This window comes from Primulina huaijiensis, chromosome 2 (genome assembly GCF_012295235.1).
Source record: "Primulina huaijiensis isolate GDHJ02 chromosome 2, ASM1229523v2, whole genome shotgun sequence".
Taxonomy (NCBI): domain Eukaryota; kingdom Viridiplantae; phylum Streptophyta; class Magnoliopsida; order Lamiales; family Gesneriaceae; genus Primulina; species Primulina huaijiensis.
In genome coordinates, this window is record NC_133307.1 from 26235792 (window position 1) to 26262943 (window position 27152).

General features: G+C 35.2%; 4 protein-coding genes across 6 annotated transcripts; 1 reads left to right on the forward strand and 3 right to left on the reverse strand.

The window, feature by feature from the left end:
• Positions 1 to 2196: 2196 nt before the first annotated feature.
• Positions 2197 to 3053, reverse strand: LOC140960807 (abscisic acid receptor PYL4-like). The gene has a single exon (XM_073419091.1). It carries the CDS (start codon positions 2977 to 2979, stop codon positions 2353 to 2355), a length of 627 nt encoding a protein of 208 aa, XP_073275192.1. The 5' UTR covers positions 2980 to 3053; the 3' UTR covers positions 2197 to 2352.
• Positions 3054 to 6468: 3415 nt separating this feature from the next.
• LOC140971059 (uncharacterized protein At5g01610-like) lies at positions 6469 to 8573 on the forward strand. Its single transcript, XM_073433112.1, has 3 exons — positions 6469 to 6715; positions 7877 to 7931; positions 8085 to 8573. Exons 1-3 carry the CDS (start codon positions 6629 to 6631, stop codon positions 8453 to 8455), a joined length of 513 nt encoding a protein of 170 aa, XP_073289213.1. The 5' UTR covers positions 6469 to 6628; the 3' UTR covers positions 8456 to 8573.
• Positions 8574 to 8800: 227 nt separating this feature from the next.
• Positions 8801 to 10076, reverse strand: LOC140971058 (uncharacterized). Its single transcript, XM_073433111.1, has 2 exons — positions 9237 to 10076; positions 8801 to 9168 (listed from the first exon to the last, which is right to left on the reverse strand). The coding sequence occupies exons 1-2, from the start codon at positions 10014 to 10016 to the stop codon at positions 8962 to 8964; spliced, it is 987 nt and encodes a 328-aa protein (XP_073289212.1). The 5' UTR covers positions 10017 to 10076; the 3' UTR covers positions 8801 to 8961.
• Positions 10077 to 20315: 10239 nt separating this feature from the next.
• On the reverse strand, positions 20316 to 26886 carry LOC140971061 (small ribosomal subunit protein eS4x-like). 3 transcript variants are annotated; one of them, XM_073433119.1, is made up of 10 exons: positions 26356 to 26886; positions 25971 to 26257; positions 24727 to 24928; positions 24352 to 24421; positions 24003 to 24190; positions 22859 to 22973; positions 22106 to 22183; positions 21756 to 21936; positions 21350 to 21447; positions 20316 to 20990 (listed from the first exon to the last, which is right to left on the reverse strand). In XM_073433119.1, the coding sequence occupies exons 6-10, from the start codon at positions 22859 to 22861 to the stop codon at positions 20556 to 20558; spliced, it is 795 nt and encodes a 264-aa protein (XP_073289220.1). In that variant the 5' UTR covers positions 22862 to 22973; positions 24003 to 24190; positions 24352 to 24421; positions 24727 to 24928; positions 25971 to 26257; positions 26356 to 26886; the 3' UTR covers positions 20316 to 20555. The 3 variants fall into 3 exon arrangements, with proteins under 3 accessions (XP_073289220.1, XP_073289221.1, XP_073289219.1); XM_073433120.1 differs by lacking the exon at positions 25971 to 26257; XM_073433118.1 differs by lacking the exons at positions 25971 to 26257; positions 26356 to 26886 and adding an exon at positions 25565 to 25581.
• Positions 26887 to 27152: the final 266 nt, after the last annotated feature.

Consider the following 27152-nt stretch of genomic DNA (forward strand, 5'->3'; position numbering starts at 1 on the left):
TATATATTGGTGGGCACGAAAGTGAGCGACATATCAAAACTGAAAAGTGTATAAATATGTACGTGTGCGTATTAATGTGTGAAAAATATTTTGATCGAGGGGATTAAATGATCACATCCCAAGTGGGTTAATATAAATTTCTTACATTAATATTTTTCTAGTGTATATGCCAGAAGTAAATATTTAGCCCGTATATATTGGTCGAAAAAATCAACATAATTATCATGTAAAATTTGGTCTTAAATAAGTCCCCTTTTTATTTTTTAATTTTAGTCTATTCTCGCGTGGGTAACAATGTGACATACTCGCATCGAAACTCCTATGCAATGGTCTGAAAGTGCAAAAATATCGGTTTATGGTTTTGCACTATTAACAAATTTTGACTGCCTAAAAAATTCAATTAGACCAACTTACAAAATGATTACGCGATTGGCTGGTTAAAGTCGGAGGAGCCAAGATCCGTGATAGGATAGTGCAAGATTTCAAATTAGTATTATGAATTTTTTTTATCAATCTTTAATTTATACAGATAGAAAATTCGAAAAACGATTTTGTAATTGATATATATGATCAAGTGATCATCCCCTCAGTGCATGCTCATCCCCACTTATGTTGGTAAGAAATGTTGCCCAAAATAAGTATTACGCGCGACTAATTTAATTTAATAAATAAAACATCAAGCATCATATTTTATAGTCATTTAGACAAAAAATATTGTAAGATGGAAAATAGATTTTTCATTGAAAGATGCATGTTAATCGTCATAAGTATAAACTGTATTTATTGTCTTGTTTCCAGAGGGTTGCTTCGAGAAAATATTTTTTTTTATAAAATTATACAGGGAAATGGGGTATATATTTGGTTTTGTTTTTAGAAAAAATAAAATTTGTTTGCAAGTTTTTGTCTAATAATTTATTTAATTTTATTATGTGTGAAGTATTTATAATTTTGAAAAGCTAATTTTATTTTTTATGAAAACCAAACCAAAGTATAGATGAAAATTTGAATTAAAATGTAGATTATATCGAGATATGTAGATAATAATTATATTAAATTTTTTGAATGGAATAAAAATTAAGGATGTAAAGAATGCGATAATTTTTTTAATGTAATACAACATGATATATTACAGCACCTACAATATTCGAAAAACCAGAGAGCCTTGCGAAGTATCGAGGTTCAAAATTAAGATTACAAATTTAAATTTAATTAATAAAAAAATGATCATTTTGGAAATTGGAAATTCACTTCTAAAAAGTAAAAAAAATACTAGAAAATTTTAATATTTTAAAATATATAAATACTTTTTGAAAAAAAATCTTAAAAAACAAACTCGATATCGCTAGCAACCATGAACATTGTAATAATATATGTTTAATATAAGTAGAAGCAAATAGATCAAATGACAGCTAGCTCGAGCCACTTGCTCTCCAAGTTGCAGCCAAACTCAATTCGCAACTTGCATGCATGCATTAATTAATCACCACAAACTATAAATAATATTACGCGCAACTTGCCTAACCTACTGTTACGTACTTTACCATTTTGGATAAAAATATAATGCACCAGAAATTTAATTAATATCATATTCATTTTATATATAATATAAGGATTAATATAGATCGTTTACCAAACTTTGAAGGCCAACTTGGTTTATTGTTGCAAACATATATTCATTCATATAGCTGTCGATTCCCTTCACGTATATGTTAATTAATAATTAATTTTTTCCTTTGGAAATAAAAATGATTTAAAATCAATTAATATGAGATTATTAAGTGTGCATAAATTAACTTTCGTATTACTTAAATATGAATTAAATTTTCATTCTTAATTTTTTTGCTATATAGATCATAGATTTTAAATTTATGTCGTTTAAAATCATCAGTCAATCCATTGTGTGTTGCCAATTATTAACCTCTTTTCTAAACCTCTATATACAAATAGACATCGAAGAGACTTTAGAATTTATATTTCTCTGACTTATTCATGTAAATTTTCAGACTTCCAAAGGTCGACCTTTCGATTTATGAATATATATATAATCAAGCACTCTTTATTTTTATTTTTATTTTTGCATATCTGTGAAATTAAAGTAGAGATTATTGTTGGAAGTCGAGGATATTGAATATTAAGGATATTGATCGTCCAACAATCTAATTAAATAGAGAGAATTTAAAAAAAAAACTGAAAGGCTAGTGAAATTGTTTTGGATTCAAAAAAATTGGAAAAACAATCACATTTCCAAACATGAACCTGATATACATTATACAAATTTCATCACAGGAAATAATTTTGATTTGTGGATGAAATTATCTGATGCATGGCTTTATGCAAAAATCGATTATTTATTTATGGAGAAGCGTTACGCCTAGCTGAAGCCTCCGCAGTATTCGCCAAGGACTGAAGATTGCATTTCACAATGGTGTCAACAAAAACACAGGTTTCTTCTTTGGTGTTACCTTGCGGCACGTCCACGACGTACGACTCCACCACCACCGTGCCGCCGCCGTTCTCCGCCGCATGCAGCGTGGTGACGGAGCGGTAGTTCGCCAGGCGGTGGTCCCCACCGACGACGCTGAAGCTGATGACGTGCCGCTCGTCGTCCAAGATCTCTAAACGCTCGGTGCTGCTCACGGCGGGGAGTCCGGATATGACGTGGATCTCTCGGAGGGTGCCGACGTCGCCGTCCCCGACGATGACGTGGCAGCTCTTGATGAAGTGCTTGTAGGCTTGTGGGTTGTCGAAGCGGCGGACGACGGACCATACCGTGGAGACCGGAGCGGAGATGTGCTGAGAGACGGCGGAGCAGCACTGGTTCTGGCCTACGGCTTGGCTGTGGTGCTGTAACTCGTGGTCCGGGACTGGAGCGGCAGAGGGATGGCGGTAGGTTAGTTTACACGCGGCTGCGGTGGTCGGGGTTTCTTTGATTCTGTCGAGTAAAAGGGATGATTTTGGCAGCTCGGAAGGCATTTTCATGGATCCAAGTTGTAAAATAAGTGATGATATTGTGATTGGGTAGTTGGTTTATATTCATAAAAATTCATGTGACAGCAATTACAATAGGATCCAATTGCTCAAGTGGGACTCGACGATTTTGTTGTCTTGTGTAATAAATGAGACCATAAGTCGCATGTATCTAACTAGAGTCGAGTAGTTCAAATATTTTATATAGGGAACATCCGCAAAAATTGTACACCGTTCGCTGTACGATTCCATTATTCCAAATTATCAAAACATTTAACTTATGAAACTAGCCTACTAAATCAAATAATATCGTGTTTCCAAATTTATCTAATTTTGAGCTTCATTTGAGTTTTTGGATTAATTTTTTGTATCGAGTTCCTCAAATTCTTTGCACTTTTAGTCATCATAACAATTACCATAAGAAAGAATTTTTCATGTAAACAGTTAGTTTATTTAATGAAATAAAACGACACTTTTCAGGTAAATCTACAATCTCTATGATAAAGTGATACAGCTTCCAATCAAAAGTAATTGCTTACTGTATATGTCATATGATATTTTCATATATCCAGAATGCAGCAGTTGATAAATATTTGATTGATGTATTTATGTCATTAGCTTTTACATATTTGAACAGAAGATCGATCTGTCAACCAAAATACACTGATATTTTATCGCATATGGTTAATAATGTCTTTGATGAGGTATTTGAGTTGATTGAGTAGTGAGCGTTTGATTAATTATTAGAAATTTCAATTCTTTCAATCAACACTTTTTCGAACGAGTCTGTCGTGCAGATTTTTTCCAGTACGATTTATCTTAATAACGTGATTTACAGACTATTGTGTTATTCTAAGAGTTTACTCAGTGTTAACTCAAAGATAACGGTCACGAGTTCTCACGTTATAAAGATATGATTAGTAATCTTATATATCTTATTGTATCAACAATATGGAAATTTATATGTGTGTGTGTGTGTTCATATTCTTTATTGTATTGTTAAAAAATTACAATAAATTATATTTTAAATAGATAAATAATTATTAGTTTTTTTTAAAAATAATTTTAATTAAAAATAATATATATAATCACTTAAGTAAGTTATATTTGGATTGAATGGTGTTATTTAACCTAACCATATATTGGAAGGTAAAATAATGCAGTAAAATAAGAATTTGAAATACAAATTGAAAGAGAATCAATGGATTTGGACGAAAAACGATATTAAATCCTTTCGTCCAAATGCTGCACTGCACATGTCTTTATGTCAAATGAATAAACGATAATTAATCACGAGAGGCAGCAATCGGGATAATGTAAAAAGGAGCAAATGGGCTCTCAACTGCCCCACCCCCCCCAATTCAATTCAACTGGTTTAGCGGGTGCGGTCAACTTGTCGCAGCTGGCATGCATTGATGGGATGGGATTAATGTTCAAAAGTCAGACAAAATTCATTCCACAAATTATCCACACCAGATCAAAAATTTTCAACCCCATTGAAGCTATTAATCTATTCTCAAATAATACATACATTTTTCAAATATACAGATATTTCTGGATAAATCGTTTTTTTTAAAATAATAATTCGATTTACTTGTAGTATTTGGTGGTTTAGATGGACTGATGGATCATGGATGATGAGATAAACACACATAATAAAATAATGTTTTTACAAAATTTGGATATTTACAATATGAATAAGTCTCTTGTGAGACGGTCTCACGGATTTTTATCTGTGAGACGGGTCAACCCTACCGATATTCACAATAAAAAGTAATACTCTTAGCATAAAAAATAATACTTTTTCATGGATGACCCAAATAAAAGATCCGTAATAAAATTAATGTTACAATCACAAATAACGACGTAAAGTAATTCCATAACTAAAAAAAAAAACTTTTGATAATGATATAAAGCACATGCCATTTTAGCGAAATGCAACTCGTCTTTGTCAAATTGTCCAAATAACCCCATCCCACATGGTCAAGATATATCTTTGATCGTGTTATATGTCAAGTCTGATTTTTTTTTTTAAAAAAATATATATTTGTAGATTGTAGATAATTCTTAGAATTGTATGTATTTTGTATATATTTACCCGATATCAATATATATTGTATTTATATTCAAAAGTGCTTGGTTAAGTATGTATGAGTGAAAATAATACTGAAATGTGTGACGTTGCGTCGCTTGATCTGGTTGGCTAAGTGAACCATAAAAAAATAACGTCAAATCTTAATGAGTAATATTATCTTTGCTGACTGGTTTTTAATATATATGAGACAACACAAACGGGTAACTAGACATGCGTATCTCCGGATTCATGGATATAGTAATCCAACCCATTAACATTCAAGTAAGTATACTAATATAAAGAAAAAAATTATGTCTAAATTAATAATTATATTTTTTGGTTTAATGATAAACGTTTGATGATTATTGTTATGTATGTATATTGTTATTTTTGTTTGTAATATAATTCATATATATAAGTCTAGTAGGTTAGAGGTTGGTGGACAGTATCAATCTATCTAACATTGGTGAAAGTAAATTAGGTAAGATTCATGTATCATAGTTGTGTTGATTCATGTATCATTGTTGAAGGAATCTTCCAACAAACACAAGATTTATTTATCACCGTACATTTTTTTGCGTGCGAAAGTGTTTCTCAATTATAAACCACACGCATATTATTATTATTATTATTATTATTATTATTATTATTATTATTATATATTCGGCCAAGAGATTCAACGTCTCTTCTATTAGGGGTTGAGCAAATGTAGATCACAATTAATACTTAAAAATCAAACCTGAATTTAATTTTTGGTTTTCAAAGTTGATGAGCTTTGGGGGAAAACTCAAAATAACGGTTAATATCTTTTGGGTTTCGTTTTTTTCCTCTTAGGAGAATATAATACGGGTCAATTTAAGTTATTGTAAGGCCCCAAAAATATAAAATAAGATGCATTATCGTAATATAATCTCATTCTTTAAAAAATAATAACAAACTCATTTATAATCAAAATAAAATATTTATATAATAGAAAAAATTAAAATAATTTTTTTTGCGAAGTATATTTTATATTTTTCAGTTTATTATCTGATTTAATTCAATTTTCGATAATCCTCAACTTCCATCATTCATCATTATCTATAATTTTCTTGCATTATTTTTTGAATAGATCTCTTTCTAGAATGTCTAACATATCTATATCAACTAGATGAGTCGATTATGGCGTGATCGTAGTGGAAATATATGTTTGATGGGATGAATTAAAAAATTTTGAAGTCGAGTTTGTAATATAAAAAATCAAGATTAGGAATGTCAAAACGAAATGACACACATATATATACAATTATAAATCTTATAATTATTTATATTACCAAATGTTGGACCTCGTCTACAAAATTATTGCAATATGATACTCGTATAAATTCAAAATAAATATTAAATATAATCACGATGTAGATTAAATAATAATAATAAAATAATAAAGTTGCCTTTTTTTGAAAAAGGAAAAATAAATAGATACGGTAATAAACATTAAACGAAGTGCAGGGGGGGATTAGGGCTCAAGGAAAGAAGAAGGCGGGTGGAATAATAGATGTAATTTCACCCCTAAGAATTATATAGACATTGATTTTTTGGTGGCTGTAGATGGATCAAATCTTGAATAAGGTTGGTTCGTATTGGTTGGGTCAGAAGGCCAACAAGGAATTTAGCTCAGTTGGCGATGATATTAACGTAAGACTCTGAATTTCATTTGCGTTTTACAATTCTGCATTCATTTTTTTCCAGATTAATTTTTGAGTATTTGGGTTTTGAGTGTGCTGAAGTTGAATTTTTCTGGTGGGATTTGATCTGAATTTTAGGTCAAATTTAGGTCACTTGGATTTTGATTTTGATTTTATGTTGTTAGAAGTTTTTAATTTTTAGTCTTGATCACAGATGCGGGTTATTTAATGTTGTACATTTATATGCCGTAATTATAGTGTTCAGAGCTACTGCGTTTCATTTTGGTTTACTTTAAATTTATGTAGTGATTACTTGGTTTCCCAAAACATCATGTCTCCATAGAGCCTGGAATTTGTTATTCGTGACAAAATTCATGAGACCATACCGACCTCAACTTCTAATGGCGGGTGATACCTGGACTTCGCCCTTTTCTTGCAAAATCTTCCTGTGAGAGTCGCCTATGTTTTTTATGCTGCATCGAACGAGGCATGCGATTATAAGAATGAATTTCTTCGCTTACTGTTCTGTATTACGAAAGTTCGAAATTTTGAATAGTTGACCCTGAGTAAAGTCTTGCCAAAAAAATCTCCAATATGCTGTTTGGACCTTCTACACTTATGAGGGAATGGATGGTACAAAAAGGTTCTTGAAAGAACTTAGTGTTTGGATTGCCTCTAATTGTATTTCCTTCAAAAGATACTGCTAGCATGGTATATGATTCAAAATATTTTGGATTTGTGATTACCGTGGAGGCATGGACTGTGAATTTTATGTCAAAATGGCAAACGATTAGTTCTATGATTGTAATTAGAGTCAAGATCACCTCTTGGACTGGTATGAGCTGCAAATTGGTACAATTGCAAGGACATAGACTATCGGGATCAACAATTGGTTCACTGACACGATAATGGAAAGTGGTGCCTAGATTATTGTATTGGTTAAAATATTTAAGTTGTGTCGTTACTATACTTTCTGCTAATATACTAGTCTTTTGTGGGTTTTAGTCCGGAGTATGTTCTGGATCAATAAAAGCTGGGGGCTTAAATTACTACTCCTGTATAGGCATCTAAATTTCAAGTTTTAAGAGATTTTTTAAACTATGAATGATTGGTCTTAATATGCTCTGCATTTACCTTCTTGCTAATCTACTTCTTCTAATTTTTATTTTAGTCAGTATCAACCAGCATTGAAGGAGGGGCCAAATGGTTGGTTAACAAAATCAAAGGTTAGTTCTTTTATTTTCTCTATGTTTTTGCTTCATGATTCGTCTGCTCATTTAAACAAAAGATCTCTCAGTCTCAGCCATGGCTTATTTTTATTTCTTCTTTTTTTCCCAGTATTATTACACATTTAAAATACAGAACTTGTTAATTTCCAGGAAAAATGCAAAAACCATTACCCGAACTCCTGAAGGAGTATGATCTAGCCATAGGCATTTTCCCTCGTGATGCGACGAATTATGAGTTCAATGAAGAGACAAGAAAGCTTACTGTTCACATTCCGTCAGTGTGCGAAGTTGGTTACAAGGATTCATCTGTTCTGCGTTTCTCAACTGTTGTAACTGGTTATCTGGATAAAGGTAAACTGAGTGATGTTGAGGGTATTAAAACTAAGGTGATTGTTTGGGTCAAAGTGACTTGCATATCATCTGAGAAAGCAAAACTCCATTTCACTGCTGGTATGAAGAAATCTCGAAGTAGAGACGCTTACGAGGTTCTTAGAGACGGGATAAGCTTAGAGAAGTATTAAAACCGTTAAATTGCTGTTACACTTGGATCCTTTTTACCACTTCATTCTTGCTTCTTGTACTTGTGATCACTTGTGCAACCAAAAGTGTTGCAATAATATTAAATGCATATCTGTTCAAGTGTTTGATGCAAATTTGACTAGGAAAAGTTTGCATGCGACTATCGCGGATGGAACTCGTGTCTTGTTGATACCCACCCATCTAAATTTACCTTTGTCTATTTCATATTTAGTAGAATTTGGGATCCATACCTGGGCAAAAAATTAAAAAGAATGAGGAAGAACGAAGAAAATTGTAAAAAAGGGTGGACATCGGGCACCGCCTGTAAACCAGGTTCTTGGAGCGTGATAACGCAAGTACTGGCATACATTCTTATTTCGATGATATACATCTTGAATCTTCCTTTACATGTATGCTAAAAATGGCATCTGTACGATATAACAAGCGGACTGTTCAACCGAATTGAGTAGCTATCAATTATCCAATTGAAGTAAACAACTCTATCAATTCAAAGAGCTATTCTTTTTCCGTTAAGTTCTTCGAAAAAGCTTTTCACAGATTCATATGTAGACCAGCAAATTGCAGCAGCTGGTGCATGGAATAGCATTCTGGGAATCCACCCTCTTGTCAGTCCAGTATATCCATCCTTCTTCAAGATCGATCGAACAACGTCCCCAATCGAGCTACTCAAAAATCGATCACACCCACAAACACCCTGTATGAGAAAATGCACGGATAAAAAAGACATTCAGATGATAATCCAAGAACCATAAGAACCCTCACCTGGCACTGCAACTGAGTTTTGACAACATCAAGCGGTGTGGTTATGGCTGCAGCCAACGCACCTGCTGCCGCACCAGCAGTTGCATGCACCAACAAAGTTTCATCTTCACGTCCGCTCTCCGGTGACACTTTCGTCAAACCCCTTTTAGCAGCCTCGTAGGTAGCGAAGTGGACAGCAGTAAATGGCGCATTCATCACCACAGTTGTACGATAACTCGCATAAAAAGCTCCAACCCCTTCTTCCACAAACACTTTCTTGACACAATCACACACTCCCTTGTATGGACTGCCCTTTAACTGCAGCCGTTGCTTCACCACATCCATTGGTGTAATAACAGCATCACTCGCAACGGTAGCGAACACTCCAGAAGCTGCATGAGCCATTGAGTTATTGGGATTCCCTGCGGACAGTAGCTTCTTGCAAGTTTCGTACACTGAGAAGTACACAGCATGGGCTGGACCAGCGCCTAATCCCATCGCCGCAATGCCGCGATACAGGCCTCCAATCCCTTCTAGCTTCACGATGGAGCCCAAGGATTGTTTGATAGAAATGGAGGGGGTTTTGTACGAAGAAGAAATAACCTGCATGCGAGTTTTGAGGGTGTCCACAGGGAACATGGCCATATGTTCGACAGAACCAGCTATGGAACCCGCGATCATGAACTGCCAGAACTCGAGGCCGTCATGTATTTGTGGGGAGACAATGACTTCATTTGAGTAAAATTCAGAATTCTGATGAAAACTAGGGGCGGTCTCCGCCGCGGTGGTGGTGGCTACCATGCTGTCTGGAGGTGGTGGGAATTTTAAGGAATTGTGAAAGTGGGGCACGGGTTTAAAAAGATTGGTGAGTTTTGAATTACATCGATCCCCTCCGCAAGTTGTTAAATTCATAATTTCATCCACTCCCACACAATTTTCTCTAAATGTTTACATTTACCTTATTAGTATTATTATTAATTCTTATTAGTATTATCCATATTAGTTGATATAAACCAAGTCTCACGGATCTTTATTCGTGAGATATGTCAACTCTGTCCATATTTAAAATAAAAAAGTAATACTTTCGACATAAAAATAATATTTTTTCACGAGTGACTCAAATAGAATATCTGTATTACAAAATTGACCTGTGAGACCGTATCACATGAGTTTTTTTGTTTTATAAAAAAGACAAGTAGAAGAAAGGTATCATAATGAAAAGGGGCTTGGGAAAGCTTGAACCCAATTCCTACGTTAGAAGTTAAAAAAACCTGATATAAAAAAAAATAAAGATTCGTCAATTCAAACCCCGGTTCGAACATAGGAGTATGCCATTTTTTTTCATTATTTTCAAAAAAATTGACAAACTGATCCAATTCCCAAAAATTATAAATTTGTAGTTTTTTCTTTATTATTTTTTGAAAAGAATATATGGATTATTAATGTCTTTATAATTTATTGAAGATATAAGTTTTATATATCAATGTAAATTTTACTAAATATTTTTGCAATGTAAAAGATGCATATATCATACAAGCTAGATTTAATCATTACATGGAACCGCAACACTGTAACGGCAACTCCGGAATCGAGCGATGGAGACAACATAAAAGTTGAGGCAAATAATGACAAAATCAATAGGGGTTATGTCAAAAGAAGGCGTGTTGCATCCATTCACCCCCTTTTTTTGTTTTTACGTGTTAGTTCTGAATCTTGCAATAACTTATGAACAAATTTAAAAACTTCAAATTTATATTAGGGCTATTCCAAAATATATTCCTTGCATGTTTGAATCGACTACAAAGTTGAAACAATCCATCACCATCACAACTTTTCTCCTCCCATTCATTTTTATCACAAAAGAGGGAATAATATTATCTTCATCAAAACCAATTATCGTGTGGCATCCATGGGAAAGTGATGCATGACATTCTTTCGGGAATTATGTGCTCATAAAGGAGAACCCCCACCTCCCAAATGCAAATGTCGACAAATTTCGAGTCGAATTCGTGGTACTCAAAATGCAAGATGGCCGATTCTTTGCGTGATTCCTGCAATAATATTACAAACATCCCGACGGTCCTCAGCAGAACGCTAGCGGGTTGACCGTCCAATCCGTGGCCTGTTTCTTTCTGTAAAAGCGTTTGACAAAGTCCGGTGAGGTGACTCCCCATGTCGTTTCATTTTTTTTCACATACACAACCAATAACGTTTATAATGATATTTTCATGAAAAGCTAAGCTTCTGCCATGCTACTGTAACTATTAATTAATGGTGTAAATGAATCGAATCCACTCAAATATGATGACAAATTTAAGATTTGAATTCGGCTCGGCGTAGATATATTCGAGCTCGGGTTCGACTAGGTTCGATTCAAAATTTTGAAAAAATTCAAAAAAACATGTTTGTTGATGGTTCAAATCAGATATCGGATTCGAGTCTGACTACAAAGATTCGAACATATTCACGAACTGTTCGAAAATAAAAAATGGAAAGTCTTAAAACCTATTTAACATATATTTATGTTAATAAAATATCAAGGCAAACGAACTATCGAACACTGTAAATTAGGCTCGAGTTCGGTTAAAAAAAAATTAACATGTTAAAATTCGGCTCAAATTAGAATACAAATCAAATATTTTTCGAGAAAATATCAAGGCAAACGAACTATCGAACACTGTAAATTAGGCTCGAGTTCTGTTAAAAAAATTGAACATGTTAGAGTTCGGCTCAAATTAGAAAACAAATCAAATATTTTTTGAGCAGGATCGAAAAGCTCGTGAACTAACTCAGTTCGTTTACACGTCCCTACTATTAATCCCTCTTGTTGGCAACAACTTGCCGATAACTCAAGGTTTTTTGCATTAAAGACGTATGTATTTGGACAAAATTTTTGAATTTTTTTTGAAGAAATATTCTAAAAATATAGTTTTTTTTTAAGAAAAGTTTATTTTACTTGAATGTAAAAACAAAAATTGTTTTTAAAGAATAGTTTAAAAAAAATTATCATGGAACGGACGGCAGGTTCTTTTTCCGAAGGATTATCCACAAACATATTATGTATATGTTTTGCACATAGATTTCAATTGACGTTGGTAGCTGCTGCTGGAAATGAGAGTTATATTTGACTATATTTTTCAAAATTAAGTTATATTTGTAATCTCATTAAGACATCTCTAAAATGTCACACTGAATTGCAATCTGTTCAAGCTATTGAAATTGCAAATATGATGACACTTATATTTGTGAGGTATGTACTAGTTTTAATCAGATTGGTACTTTGCAGCGAGCTGACAAGACACGTTGGACTACTAATTTTAAGTCGATTTGAAGTATGATAGATTTGCACAACTCTGTGATTATCGTGCTTGAGTACATGATGGAAGAAAAATATTTGAATTCTATATAGGGGGAAGCTATGAGTTTTTTGATTGCATTGAGACCATTTGATTTCGTATTTATATTATATGTGATGCACAACAAGATTATGAGGATAACTGATTTGTTATGTCGAGTTTTGCAAGAGAAATTTTTAGACATTTTAAGTGCAATGAATTTTGTCTCAACCACAGAAGTTTTACTTCATATTTCGAGTGCAGAAGATTATGATATTCTTCTAATGATTGTTCTATCAATTTGTGAAAATAATGCCACTGAGGTGTCGGATATGAATGCTTGTTATAGATCTGCTACCGGACGTTTGTTCCAACAATTAAATTCTATTACATTCGACAAAATTAATGTTTTGATGTAATTCATGTTGCAATAGATTTTCAAGTAGAAGAACTCAATAACAGATTCAATGATGGGGTTGTATAACTTCTTATACTTAGCACTACTTTAGAACCTTGAGACAACTTTAATTTGTTTAATACTGATGATATTTACAATTTTGCAGATAAAATATATCCCAATGATTTCAATGGACAAGAATTACATTATTTGAGAAATCAGTTGGAACATTATAAGTTTGATATAATTCACCATGAAAGGTTTCAAATATCTCTACCATTTCTAAATTATGCCGAACGATTAGTAGAGAATGAAAAGACACAATATTATCATTCAATTGACCAGAGGATGTCCCGATTCCATATGGTGGACCGAGTCGACCTATAGATGTGCTACTGGGTTCGTCTGAGATCACAGTTATAGGAGGGGAGAAAGTGAATATCCAGATTGAAGGCATTGAAGTCTAATGCATTAAACAATTCTCTCAATAGTAGGTCTCTTGTGTGACAGTCTCACGAATCTTTATTTGTGAGACGGGTCAACCCTACCGATATTCACAATAAAAAGTAATACTCTTAGCATAAAAAGTAATATTTTTTCATGGATGATCCAAATAAGATATCCGTCTCACAAAATACGTCCTTTGAGACCGTCTCACACAAGTTTTTGCCTTATCTCGATATGCTAATTACATGTCATTGAGACGAATAAATTAAGCCAGTTTCTTCTTTTAAGTTGATCGCAATTAGGTATCCGTATACCGCTTGGATTTTTGAAAAGTTTAAATCTTTCGGTAAAAGGGTGTTTGAATATTTTGAAATCAAGAAAGACTTCACTTTGAAATTGTTCAAGATGTTTCAGTTTGTGAAATTGGTCATCAATTAATGTGCATGCAGGAGCCAATAGCCAAACAGCAAAACACCGTTTGTCGGCCGCAATCCAGGCACTTGGTATTAGCAGAAATGGCGGAGGCCATGGAAGAAAGCTAAGAAGATATTAGCTCAAAAGGAAAAGTAAAACTGAGTTACAAGATAGCAGGACCAAGCTTATATACCTATATAACTTGTGCTTACGTGTCAAGTGTGAGTGGGTACATGTGTATTATTTATGTGTATCCTAATACTCCCCCTCAAGATGAGGAGTAAATGTTGTGAACTCCCATCTTGGGCAGCAAGGCACGAAATCTAACAGGCAACATGGGTTTGGTGAGCAAATCCGCTAGTTGAAGTTGTGAAGAAACATGCAGTAGTTTGATTGTTCCATCTTGCAGTCTCTCTCGCACAAAATGACAATCCAACTCAATATGCTTTGTCCGTTCATGAAAAATCGGATTAGAAGCAATATGAATAGCAGCCTGGCTGTCGCAAAATAAGGTGGCTGAGGAAGAACAAGATATGCCCAATTCCTTGAGGACAGAAAGTAACCAAACAACCTCACAAGTAGCATCGGCCATAGCACGATATTCAGCCTCCGCTGAAGATCGGGATATAGTTGATTGCTTTTTAGACTTCAAGGAAACCAGAGAAAAACCAAGAAGCACACAAAAACCAAAAGTCGAGCGACGTGTATCAGGACAAGCTCCCCAGTCGGAATCAGAAAAAAAATTCAACTTAAGATCAGATGTTGAGCTGTAATATAACCCATGTCCGACTGTGCCCTTAATATAATGAAGTACATGATAAGCAGCATCCATATGTGAAGAACGTGACTGAGACACAAACTGACTCAACCGATTGACATCATAAGAAAGATCAGGGCGAGTTAGAGTAAAATACAATAATCTGCCAATTAAGCGCCTATATGAAAATGGATCAGCGAGTGGTTCACCATTCTCTCCATTAAGTTTCACATTAATATCCATAGGAGTAGACCGAGGTTTACAGGCAAGTAATCTTGTATCAGTTAGTAATTGGATGGCATAGTGACGTTGGCAAATAGAAATTCCATGGGAGGAACGAGCAACCTCGATACCAAGAAAGTAGCGTAGGTTTCCCAGATCTTTTAACCCAAAACGATAATTGAGGAGAATTTTCAATGCTTCTGCTTCAGCCACATTATTTGTTGCAATGACGATGTCGTCCACATATACTAATAACACAAAAAATGTAGCACCACGATTGCGAAAAAACAGTGAGCTATCTGCCCGAGATTGAATGAAACCATCATTCAATAAAGTTGATGAAAACTTTGCAAACCTTTGACGAGAAGCTTGCTTAAGCCCATAAAGAGATTTGTGGAGTTTACAAACTGGATTTGAAGGCAAAGACTCCCCCTTGCTATGATAACCCGGGGGCAATGACATATAAACTTCTTCCGACAAATCGCCATGTAAAAAAGCGTTGTTCACATCAAGTTGAAGAAGAGACCAGTCGTAAATCGCACTCAAAGCCAACAAAAGTTTCACTGTCACTTGCTTAACAACAGGAGAAAAAGTGTCAAAAAAATCCACACCTTCTTGTTGTGTATAACCTTTCGCCACTAGTCGTGCTTTGTAGCGATGCAATGTACCATCAGCCAAAAACTTGGCTTTATACACCCATTTGCAACCCACGGGTGACTTGCCCGAAGGCAAAGATACAACTGACCATGTGCCGTTTCTTTCCAATGCCTGCAGCTCATCTGTCATGGCCTGTTGCCATTCAGGAAGGGCAGCAGCTTGAGAGTAGGTTTGTGGTTCAAATACAGAAGAAATATTCCCAACAAAAGCGCGATAAGAAGGAGACAATTTGTTGGAATCAAGGACCAAAGCAAGAGGATGAGCAGTTGAAGATTTGGGAGAAGAAGCGATATTGTAGCAGTGGTAGTCGAGTAAGTGAGTCGGTGTTTTATGAATACGCTGAGATCTATTTGAAATGGAAGGATGACCATGGGCTTGGGGAGGGGATAAACTCCGATGTGTTGGTAAAACAGAATCGGCAAAAAACTCGGTGTCACAGGAAGGAAGAGGATGATCTTTGAAAGGAAAAACAGCCTCATGAAACACTACATCACGAGAGATGTACACCTCATTGGTGGTAAGATTTAGTAATTTATATCCTTTGTAACCTGGAGGGTAACCAAGAAAAATAGAACGAATGGCTCGGGGAGAAAACTTTGTTCGAGAACTAGGCAACGTAGAACCATAACAAAGACACCCAAAATTCTTTAAATGAGAATAGGTTGGTGGTTTTTTGAAAAGTAACTCAAATGGTGTTTTATGCAAAAGGAGGGGTGAGGGTGTGCGATTGATCAAGTAGACGGCTGTTAAAATACATTCCGGCCAATGTAAGAGAGGCATATTGGATTGAAATGAAAGAGCACGAGCAACATTGAGAATGTGTTGGTGTTTACGCTCCACAACAGAGTTTTGTTCAGGACGCTCAACACAGGAATGATACGCAACAATTCCCATGGAATTGAAAAATTCAGTAAAGCTCAATTCAGGAGCGTTATCAGAACGAACAGCTTTAATGGTGGTTCCAAATTGTGTCCGAACCATGGTACAAAAAATTGGAAAGTAATTGGTAACCTCAGATTTAGTTCTCAACAAATACACCCATGTGTAACGTGTTCGATCATCCACAATGGTGAAGAAATACTTGAATCCCTCAACACTGATATGAGAAAAAGGACCCCAAACATCCAAGTGCAAAAGATCAAAAGCATGAGCTGAAATATGTGAATTAGAAACAAAAGGTAGGCGTTTCTGTTTAGACAAATGACAAGTTGTACAATGCACAGAACTATTACGTACAGGATTAAAATGTAGAACATCATTTATGACTGAGAGCTTCGTAAACGAAGGATGACCTAATCTAGAATGCCACAACTCTGTTTTGAGAGAAGAAACAGTACATATTTTGGATTGAGACAGTTCATCGATTGTGGTGGAAGCAATGAGAATATAGAGGTTGCCTAAGCGTTTACCCATCCCAATCCTCTTGCTCCGGGTGCGGTCCTGGATTTCACAACAAGAAGAATTGAACATGACAGAACACGGAATGGTCTTAGTGAGCGAACTAATGGACAAAATGTTAAACTGGAAATGAGGAATAAAGAAAACATCATGAAGAATCAAATCAGCAGATAATCTTACTACACCAGTGTGCGTAACAGGTACAGTAAGGTTATTTGGTAACTTGACAGAAGATGAAGACGGTGTGTATGAAAGAAACAAAGACAAGGAACAACATATGTGATTTGTAGCCCCTGTGTCGAGAATCCAGTGATGTTTGGAGACAGAAAATGGTGCTGAATAAGAAGAGAAAATACCGTGGAAACAAGAGACGGAGGGTTCTTGCTGCTGCGAATCCATAGTGGTTCCAGAACTAGTTAGCATTTGAGCATTCAGAAATTGGATAAGCTGTTGGCACTGAGCAGTAGTCAAAGTATCTCCAGGGCCATGAGAATAATCTGGAGACGGAGTGGAAAGATGACAGAGATTCACCTTCCCTTGCTGTTGATTCTGCTTATACTTCGGATGACTGGGAGGATAACCATGAAGCTTGTAGCATCGATCAATACTGTGACCAGTAGCTTCACAATGAGAACAAACGAGCTTATCACGTTTACCGCCCTTAGAATTATAGGAATACTTTCCAGGCGTTGAAGAAGCAGACACAACATGATACTGCTCGCCAGGAGTGGAAAAATTTCCTTGAGTAATAGATCGCTGACGTTCCTCTTGTACAACTAAGGAGAAAACCTTCGAAATGCTCGGTAAAGGATCCATCATCAAAATCTGAGCTCGGATCTGAGAATAGGACTCATTTAGTCCCATCAAAAAATTCATCACACAATCTTGAGTCTGATAAGATGTCCATTCCTTCATCGAACCGCAAGTGCACACAGACACTGGTTGAAAATCCCGCAGCTCATCCCATAGAGTACGAATACGAGTATAATATGCACTTACATCTAGTGTGCCTTGCTGTAGAGCAGATAACAGCTTCTTGATCTGAAAAATACGCGGAGCATTGCTCTGAAGGAAACGATCACGAAGATTTGTCCACATTTCTCTAGCAGTGGAGAGGTACATAAGACTATCCGCGATTTCTCGAGTCACAGAGTTTAAAAGCCAGGAAACAACCATGCTGTTACACCGCATCCAAGCCCCAAACAGAAGATCATCAGCTGGAGGTCGAGAAATTGTGCCATCGACAAAACCTAATTTGTGCTTCGCCGTCAACGCCATCGACATAGCACGCTGCCAGATGTTATAATTGGAGCCTGTAAGGGAATGCAAAACCAGAATCATGCCAGGATGATCTCCATTCTGGAGATAAAATGGACTGCCGACGTCTTCAATCGCCGGACGAGCGAATGGAGGAACAACTTGTTGATTCACTTTCACCATGGAGAGGAATCGAGATTTTGAAAAAAAAAAATCACAGCGGAGCAAAGTTTTGCTCTGATACCATATTAGCAGAAATGGCGGAGGCCATGGAAGAAAGCTAAGAAGATATTAGCTCAAAAGGAAAAGTAAAACTGAGTTACAAGATAGCAGGACCAAGCTTATATACCTATATGACTTGTGCTTACGTGTCAAGTGTGAGTGGGTACATGTGTATTATTTATGTGTATCCTAATACTTGGTAAAATAATCGAGTGTTCGAACTTTTCTAATTTCTTACGACAATTGAACTCGCTGAGAAATATAAGTTTCTTGTAAAATTGTCGTCATTAAGAATCCTATTGTCAAAGCCACACAACATATATTTCTAATGAGACACCAAATGAAGCTGGCGTCCTTAATGGAACTAACACGCACCGAGAATCAGTTCTCATTTTTGCGAAGATGGTCAACTGCGCCATATATGCTTGATCTTAGATTCTTGATAATGAAATTTTTTAAGGTTGTATTTAGATTAATGAATTTAGATTTATGGGAGCATTTCAAATAAAAAATCCATTGATTTGAAATGACTAGGGTGATGAGTGAATTTGAAATTTAAATATAAAAATGTAATTGGTTAACATAAGATATTTCAAATCTTTCATCCTAATTTTGAACTAAATGGATACAGTGTATTTGAAATCAAATCCACTCAAATCCTTCCATACAAATACAATCTTAATGATTATTGAAGTTTCTAGGCATATGTAAAATAAATTACATGTCAATTTTATTAGATAAATTTCTTATTCAACACGATACATAAAATAATATTATTTTTTCGTTTTTCGTTCTAGGTATAGACCGGGTCGACAATTTAATGATGTAATAGAACTTGGGCTTTGACTCAAAACGACCAAGACAAGATTAATGTTGCATCATTTACTATTTTTTGTTTATTTTGTGAGACCCGTTAGCTTTTGTAAAAACTAGTTGAAATTTCCATCGCAGTTACAAAAGAGAGTCAATTTCTCATGTTTGAGCTTGCTACATAAAAATTAAAGAGATGCTGGCTGAAGTGTGTGCGCAAGTTAAGCTAAGTAACTGCTCTAAACAGCTGAATTATAGATTAACTAACTTGTTAAGTTCACTATATATATATATATCCATGAAACTCCACTGTAAAATGGATTGTAAACGTCTTTATGGCCATCTTGGTTAATTAATGAAGTAGTCCAAATTTGATCTTGAATAAATTGATACTATAAATCAAGTTCTTTTTTTTTTTTTTACTCTCATAGTTTCATGGCGAAATATGACTAAAAACTAAAACAATTTTCAAGATCAAAATTTGACTATTTAAAGGAGCGAAAATTCAAAATAAGCAACATTAGGACATATTTTGCTATTTTCATGATCACGTGATTTACTAGGTTTCATTTTTTTAAAAAAAATCAGAATATACTTTTTAGTTATCATTTCCAAATACTTTTAGCCACTAAAGCACATATACGAAGTAGTTTTATCTAACGGTAGTGGATTATGCGCATAAGAGTAGACGATAGCAATTCTCAAAAACAAATGGCAACACCCGACTGTAAATTTAGGCCTTGTTTATTGGGCTTGATGATAAACATAGCCTTTCTACTGTTTGGTTAGAAACAAAAACAACCTAACTACATAAAAAAAGCCCATTATAGCTCATTCCATGCTAGAGTCATGTATTTTATACAATTTTTCATAACATCTTGCACTAAATCATATGAAGAATAACACAACCAATATATCATAAACCGAGTCGCCCATTATGTGGAATAACAAATGCATAAAAACAGTTGGCTATTGTGCTATGCCGTATGACATGCGATGAAAAATTAGACATGTTATACATATTTTTATTCAAATTTGTCATCAGAATATTCATTTTGTTTTTTCTTTGGTTTCCACACAAAAAGACTTGAATAATAACGACCCTTGCTCGTAACTAGTGACTGGAAAAACGAACTCTAAAGGTCAAAGAGACGGAACTCTAAAGGTCAAAGAGACGAAACTCGAAAGGTCAAAGACACGAAACTCTCGAATCTCGCATCAAGTGTACAATGTAAATTATCCAAATGACATCTTCCTCAAAATTTGCCAAGAAAAAAAGAAATTTCGAACTTCGGATGGCAACACCACAAATTCTTCGAGAAAGATACTACAATTATGATAGAAAGGATGATATCTGATGCCGGCCGCCATTTGTCACACTGGTGAAGCTCAAACGACCTTAACAAAGGAAACTTTGAAGGTGTCTAAGCTGTTGCTGCAGACTGTGCGGCAATCCTCTTCCTGGCCTCCTCAATGATAGACAACTTAATACCTTTGCCCTTCGGAAGAGACACCCAAGGCTTAGCACCCTTGCCAATTGTGAAAACATTGCCCAATCGAGTTGCAAACTCATGTCCAGTAGCATCCTGGACGTGAATAGTCTCAAAACTTCCCTTGTGCTTCTCACGGTTCTTGATTACTCCTACTCGTCCCCTGTTCCTACCACCAGTCACCATCACAACGTTCCCAACGTCAAACTTGATGAAATCAACAATCTTGCTGGTCTCAAGATCAAGTTTGATGGTGTCATTGGCCTTGATGAGTGGATCTGGATAGCGAATAGTCCTTCCATCATAGGTATTGAGATAAGGAATACCCTTCTTCCCAAACTGAACTGAACGAACTTTGCACAGCTTGAACTGCAACAAAATAAATGTGTAAATATTTTTAAAACACATCAAAGCAGTCTCCAAACAACAAAATATCATTTTCAAACAAAAAAGATTTGAGTAATAAAAATAGAAACTTAGAATCATGTAGTTCATGATCCATAAAACCATTAAATTAGTCCCAAAACTATCTAATATCAGTTCCAGCCAAGTACTGAATACAGTTCATCCTGTTCATGTTTGCTCCAACCATTAATTACATTCAGCTCATCCAGTATGGGCCATAAATTCAGTTGAATTTGAACAAGAATTGATCACATAATCTAATGATGATACAGGTATAAGACACAATAGACCAGAAACGTGAAATAAAAAAAAAATAAACTGACCTTGGCGTCCTCATCCCGGATAGAGTGTAGACGGAATCGTCCCTTGGTGTCATAAAGCAAGCGAAAATTCTCATTGGTCTTTGGAATGGAGACAACATCTAGAAAAGGAGATAGGGGATACAACAGGTGAACCAGTTCACATAAATAAATGACGCGAAGATTGTCAAAGTATCAATTCAGTCTGTAGTCTGTTTCACAGGTTTGAGAACTTTCTACTTCAAATAAACAAACGAGTAAAATATAAATACTAAATAAGCATGTTTAACATATCTATAATAAAATCACTTCATTATTAAGCCATGTGATCCTTCCTTGGGTCACTGGAGACTTCAGGGCCATGAGTAATTTGGTAAAATATTTATGGAACCGATACCGAGGTGATAGCAGTGCAGCTAGATGCGCGTACCCATAAAACCAGAAGGATATGTTTTATCTGTTCTGACCTTCCCATCAACAAGAACATGACATTGCATCAAAATGGCAATGACTTCGCGATAAGTTAGAGCATATTTTAGCCTATTTCGCAAAATAAGGATCAAAGGCAGACACTCTCTTGACTTGTGTGGTCCAGAAGATGGTTTTGGAGCCTGTGTATAGAGACAATAATAGAACATTGAAAATCAATCATAAACACCGATGTAATTATGAAACTCTATTTCAACACGAAACACCAAAAAAATTCAGATAAACTGTCTGCCAGTAGAGACAGAAAATACCAAACTACAACTCACAAAAATCTAAATCAGGGCCACTTACAAAAGCACCACCAAGCTTGTCCAACATCCAATGTTTTGGAGCATTGAGCCTCTTCAAGTGTTTCTTCAAACCTCTCGCCTACAAGTCAATGGAAAAACAATCAAATAATTGTCAGTACGTGTGGGAAACACAAAGTGTAAGATGTCATGGATTTAGAAGATCTTCAGGCACTTTTATTTAGCAGCAATACTCATTCATGTAATAAAACAGTGACCATCACGACATTACTTCATTTCACTCTGAATGATAAATAGCTTAAGAAATAACAAAATTATTTCAGTTCACTCCATAGCAACCAGTTTTTCTACAGCCATAAGCGTTTTCACATTAGGCAACGAATAACATTCCACGAATACACAAAAAATCATGCACTAATCAATACATCTCAAACCAAGCTTTGTATCAAAAAATGTTGGGGCTGATCAAACATCAACCGTGCTCAAACTAATCTATCATTCCATCAAGAAATCATAGTGCTAATCGTTATGCATCTTTCATTATTCGTCACGCACAACATTTCTAATTAATTCATCAAGCAGCTGTAGCTGATTAGAGACACACATCAATGTAAAAACGTAAAATAAAACAAAATTTTCCTGCATTCTCGTAAATCTAAATCGAACTCGACGCCGATAAATAACAGTTCATTTAACAAAATCAGAATTTACTTTCCTGAGCAAAAAAAAGAACATCAACATGTAATAAACATTCACAGACACAAATTACCCTAAAAACATAGGTTGATTTGATTACCATTTTCCGGTGGGTGTGAGAAATTGAGGCGGCGCCTCCAGCACTCCCTCGTCTGTGTAGTGAAAAAGGATCACTGCACCCTACCTCTCTCTTTATATAGTGCTTTAGTAGGAACCTATTAAAATGATAAAATATAAATTCATATTCCAAAATTATCCAAATTTGTATTATATTATTTATATTTACATCGGATATTTATAAAAAAAATTGATTAATTGGAATTTAATTACAGTTATAATGAAACGCTGAGATAATTATCAACAACAACTAATCTTTCTACGTGACTATTAATTTGTTTTCATATTTAATAATAAAATTACACTGAAAATAAATCATCCATAGGAAAAATATATATTTTGATTTTTGCTTAAAATATATACTATAAAAATATATTGTTCGACACAAATACGTAGAGTAAGTATTTGCATGATAGGTAATCTCACTTTAATTTAAGAGTAGATCTCTTGTGAGACGGTCTCACGAATCTTTATCTATGAGACGAGTCAAGCTTACCGATATTCACAATAAAAAGTAATACTCTTAGCAGAAAAAGTAATACTTTTTTATAGTTAACCCAAATAAAAGATTCGTCTCACAAAATACGACCCGTAAAACCGTCTCACACAAATTTTGACTTAATTTAAATGCATATTCCAAACACCTTAATCCTCACGTGTGTTTTAATTGTCCTTGAGCTGTTAGAGGAGTGGTGGGGAATTGGAATGTGGTAGCACCAAAGTGTTTCCATGAAAAAATTTAAAAATTATTTGCTAATATACTTGAAAATGATTAAAAGTTCAAATATTTGATATGCAAATTATGTAAAGATTGTTTTTCTTTACTTGATTGCTCCTAAGTGAATGCTCTAATCCCGCAGATATCCATCCACAAATTAATTCAATATAGAAGCAGCCATTTGTTGTGAAATGGATTTATAAATACAAATTTATAGTGATGAATAAATAGAAAGAATTTGTGAAATACTTTTAAAAAAAAAAAACAAAAAGATTCGACCTTTGAATATATATTTTAGAAACCAATAAGGAGGACTTCACTAATTTATTTGAATTACCTAAAATATATTTATAATTATCACATGGATTAAATAAGATTCATGGCCACAAGGGTAACCACTCAGACAAACCTGACTGGAAGATCAATGGTGGAGTACTTTGGTGATACCAAGTGTCTGCCTACTTAGCCTACTTTTCTGCAGCCCTCTTCGCCTTCGTCTGCTTGGGCATTCTCCATAATCTTGTTGAATCCTGGTATTTTTTTCTCCAGGTGGCTGTAAGTCTGCACGCTCAGATTGTGGAATATCTCAAAGAGTCTCTGCACGAGTTAAACTATGTTAATGAAAGAAGTACTCCTAAATGACGCGGGCTATATTTAAGAGGTAACAGGGTAATATTGTGACGTCTTTGTTGCATTCAATTGATGAGCAAAGAAGGAAAAAAGGAGATGGGTAATACCTGAGATTTTTAGGGTAATACCTGAGATTTTTAGGGATGTATTTATTAGGCATGTGGTCCTCCTCGAGAAGAGTTGTTAGTTCAGAGCCACCTGCCCAAAGAAAGGCCAAATGCCATCGTTAGCTTCTAGCCCTGCAAAATCACGTCTTTTGCTCTCATATGCTTTTTTTGGAGCTGTTTGTAAGTTTTATTTTCATGTCCCTTGAGAGGGACCCAAGGCGGTATTCCTTTCTGTAGTTTATGAAGAAAAGCTGTTGCAGCAGCACCTAATCTAACTGAAATTAAGCCTGAAGCAACCAGTTTGAGAAAAGTTCATAATCCTAATGTTTTCTAAATGGGAATTGTTACACCAATTGTCTGAAAGCTAGATAACACTTTGTAGAATAGATAACAAACCTTCCCATGTAGCAATTGCACGCTCCATACCATAGACCATGCCAATGGGTGCCCACTCGTCCATGTCGTCACCCCATATAAAAGTATATTTGTCTGTCAATTATTCCTGCACCCCAAGCAGTTTTGAGTTTAGTCAACTCCGATGGTCCTCTAGCTCGACCCAATCGATCTTTATAGTACCACCCACAACTTCTCATGATAACTACAGCAAAAGAACTATGATTGGTCAACTCCATGGAAAATCAGAAATAAATATGGAAAACTAGCCAAGTAGTCAAAGCATTGGAACATTGCGCCACACTGCATACAAGATAGAATGTGGGAAGATGGAAGTAAGAGTAAGGGCTACAATTCAACGACAAGCAAAAACAATATTAAGAGCCATATTAGATATGCTTTCTACTGTAAAATGAAAGCACATAAAGTGAAGCACCATAAGACAGCCAAAAACAAACTAGTGCTAAATTTTTTTGCAGGAATATAACATATGATTCTTGCAAAAACCACACAATGCCATTGCATAAACTAGTTCAGTCTGATTGTCTACATGGAATCCCAACAGGTTTCCAAGAAAAAAAATATTCAGCACTTACCCATTCTCGAATCTTCAAAGAACTTTCAAGTGTATATATACATTAGGATTAACAAAGATAATCAATTTCCGAGGTCAAATAGTACACAATAAACCACATCAAGGATTCCTGCCAATAAAATCAAAATTCACCACATGCTCACGCACTATAATATAGAACTTACAATACTAGCCTGATGAAAGCTCAAACTTCAAATTCTAGATATTTTGAATGCTACTAATAAATGAATACTAACACAAACTTACGGTCATAATGCCGCTTCTCGAGGTTCTTGTATCCTATAGCTTGGGCAACATCGACGGGTCAAGATATTTTGAATGCTAATAATAAATGAATACTAACGCAAACTTATGGCCTTTGTTGGAAACCCCAAAGCCCAAAAAGGAACTGCCTCATAAAATCCAAAAACTTATCATCCGACTCTCTTTCCAATTTTATGCCTTTCCGGGGCATCGGCCTCCCGTCCAGCCCAATAACATTAGGCACTCCCTTCACAAATATAACCAAAAAAATTATCACCAACTTAAATACCATACAAAAAAAAAAAAAAAACACCATTTTTTAGAGATCGATGCCTTCAATAATCAAAACAAGCACCACCATCATCAAATATTCCAATTTATCAACACACCCATAAATAATGCATTATACCTGTAAACAGATTGATGGAAAAGCATCCAAGCTGAGGAGGTCGACAATACAAGACTGCAGCAAGCGCTCACTTATTCTTAAGTTGATTTTGAGAGCTTATTTTTAGTTCTTTGTTGCTTCATATCTGATCAACATGCACAGATACAGTTTAGATATTAATTTCATGCATATATTTTTCAATATCCACCAATGATAATGATAAAAGTGTAGACTCATAAAATATGCCATGCTGTTCATGCTCGAGGTTCTGAGCTAAGCAATTTTCACGATCAAGTTCCAGAATATATCTGTCATAAAAAAACTCAGCTAAACTACAATCTTGCAACTAATCTGAAAAACTAGAACCATAAAGTTTTTGAGAACAAGAAGAAGAAGTTCAAAACACCTGCCACAGCTTCTTGTCTTCTTTCCTGTAAGGAACAGAGTTCTCCTTAAGCTCCGTCTCGTTAAGCTTATCAGCAATTTCCTCGGCCCGGGTCAAGAATTGCACAACCGGGTTGGCTCGAAACTCTTCCCGCTACTTCTTATTCTCCGCTATATCTTCAGGCGTCGCATCCTCTCTCTTATAAAAAACGGGGTCATCGTTCAGAATTTTCTCAACCTCCGGGGAATGCCGGTAATCCGGCATATTCTCGCACTCCCGATAGAACTGGTTCAACATTTTGCGGTGTTTCCCAGGATTATCATCTGGTTCCCCTTTGGATTTTCTGGAAAATGGGTTGCTTATGGAATGAGAGGAAATTGATTGGTTGAAAAAGGATCGCTGGTGGATTTTTGAACCAGTTTTCTCCGAAGGGATTGAAGTTAACAGACGCCATTAATATTCAAAATCGAACAGAAATTCGAAGAAGAGAGCCAAAAGTGGATAGAATCAAGCAAGAGTAGCAGCAGGCGGAGAATGGGAGAAGACGGAGTCCTCCAGTGAAGTGTGTTCATGGGCCAGGCTCGGATAGACTGAACTTCTTTATCATATTATAAATAAGCTAAGACGCTTCACAGGCTACAAGAAAATCTACATAATATGAACTAAAGAGTTTGTGCCTAAATCCAATTCATCATTTTCTACAAGTTCAAGATTTATATAAGATTTTTAAATTTTATAAGAAGTAAATATATATCTAAAATAAGTTTGAAATTATTTTTTAAAAATTAGCAGGCAAACGGATTGCATAACTTTATTTT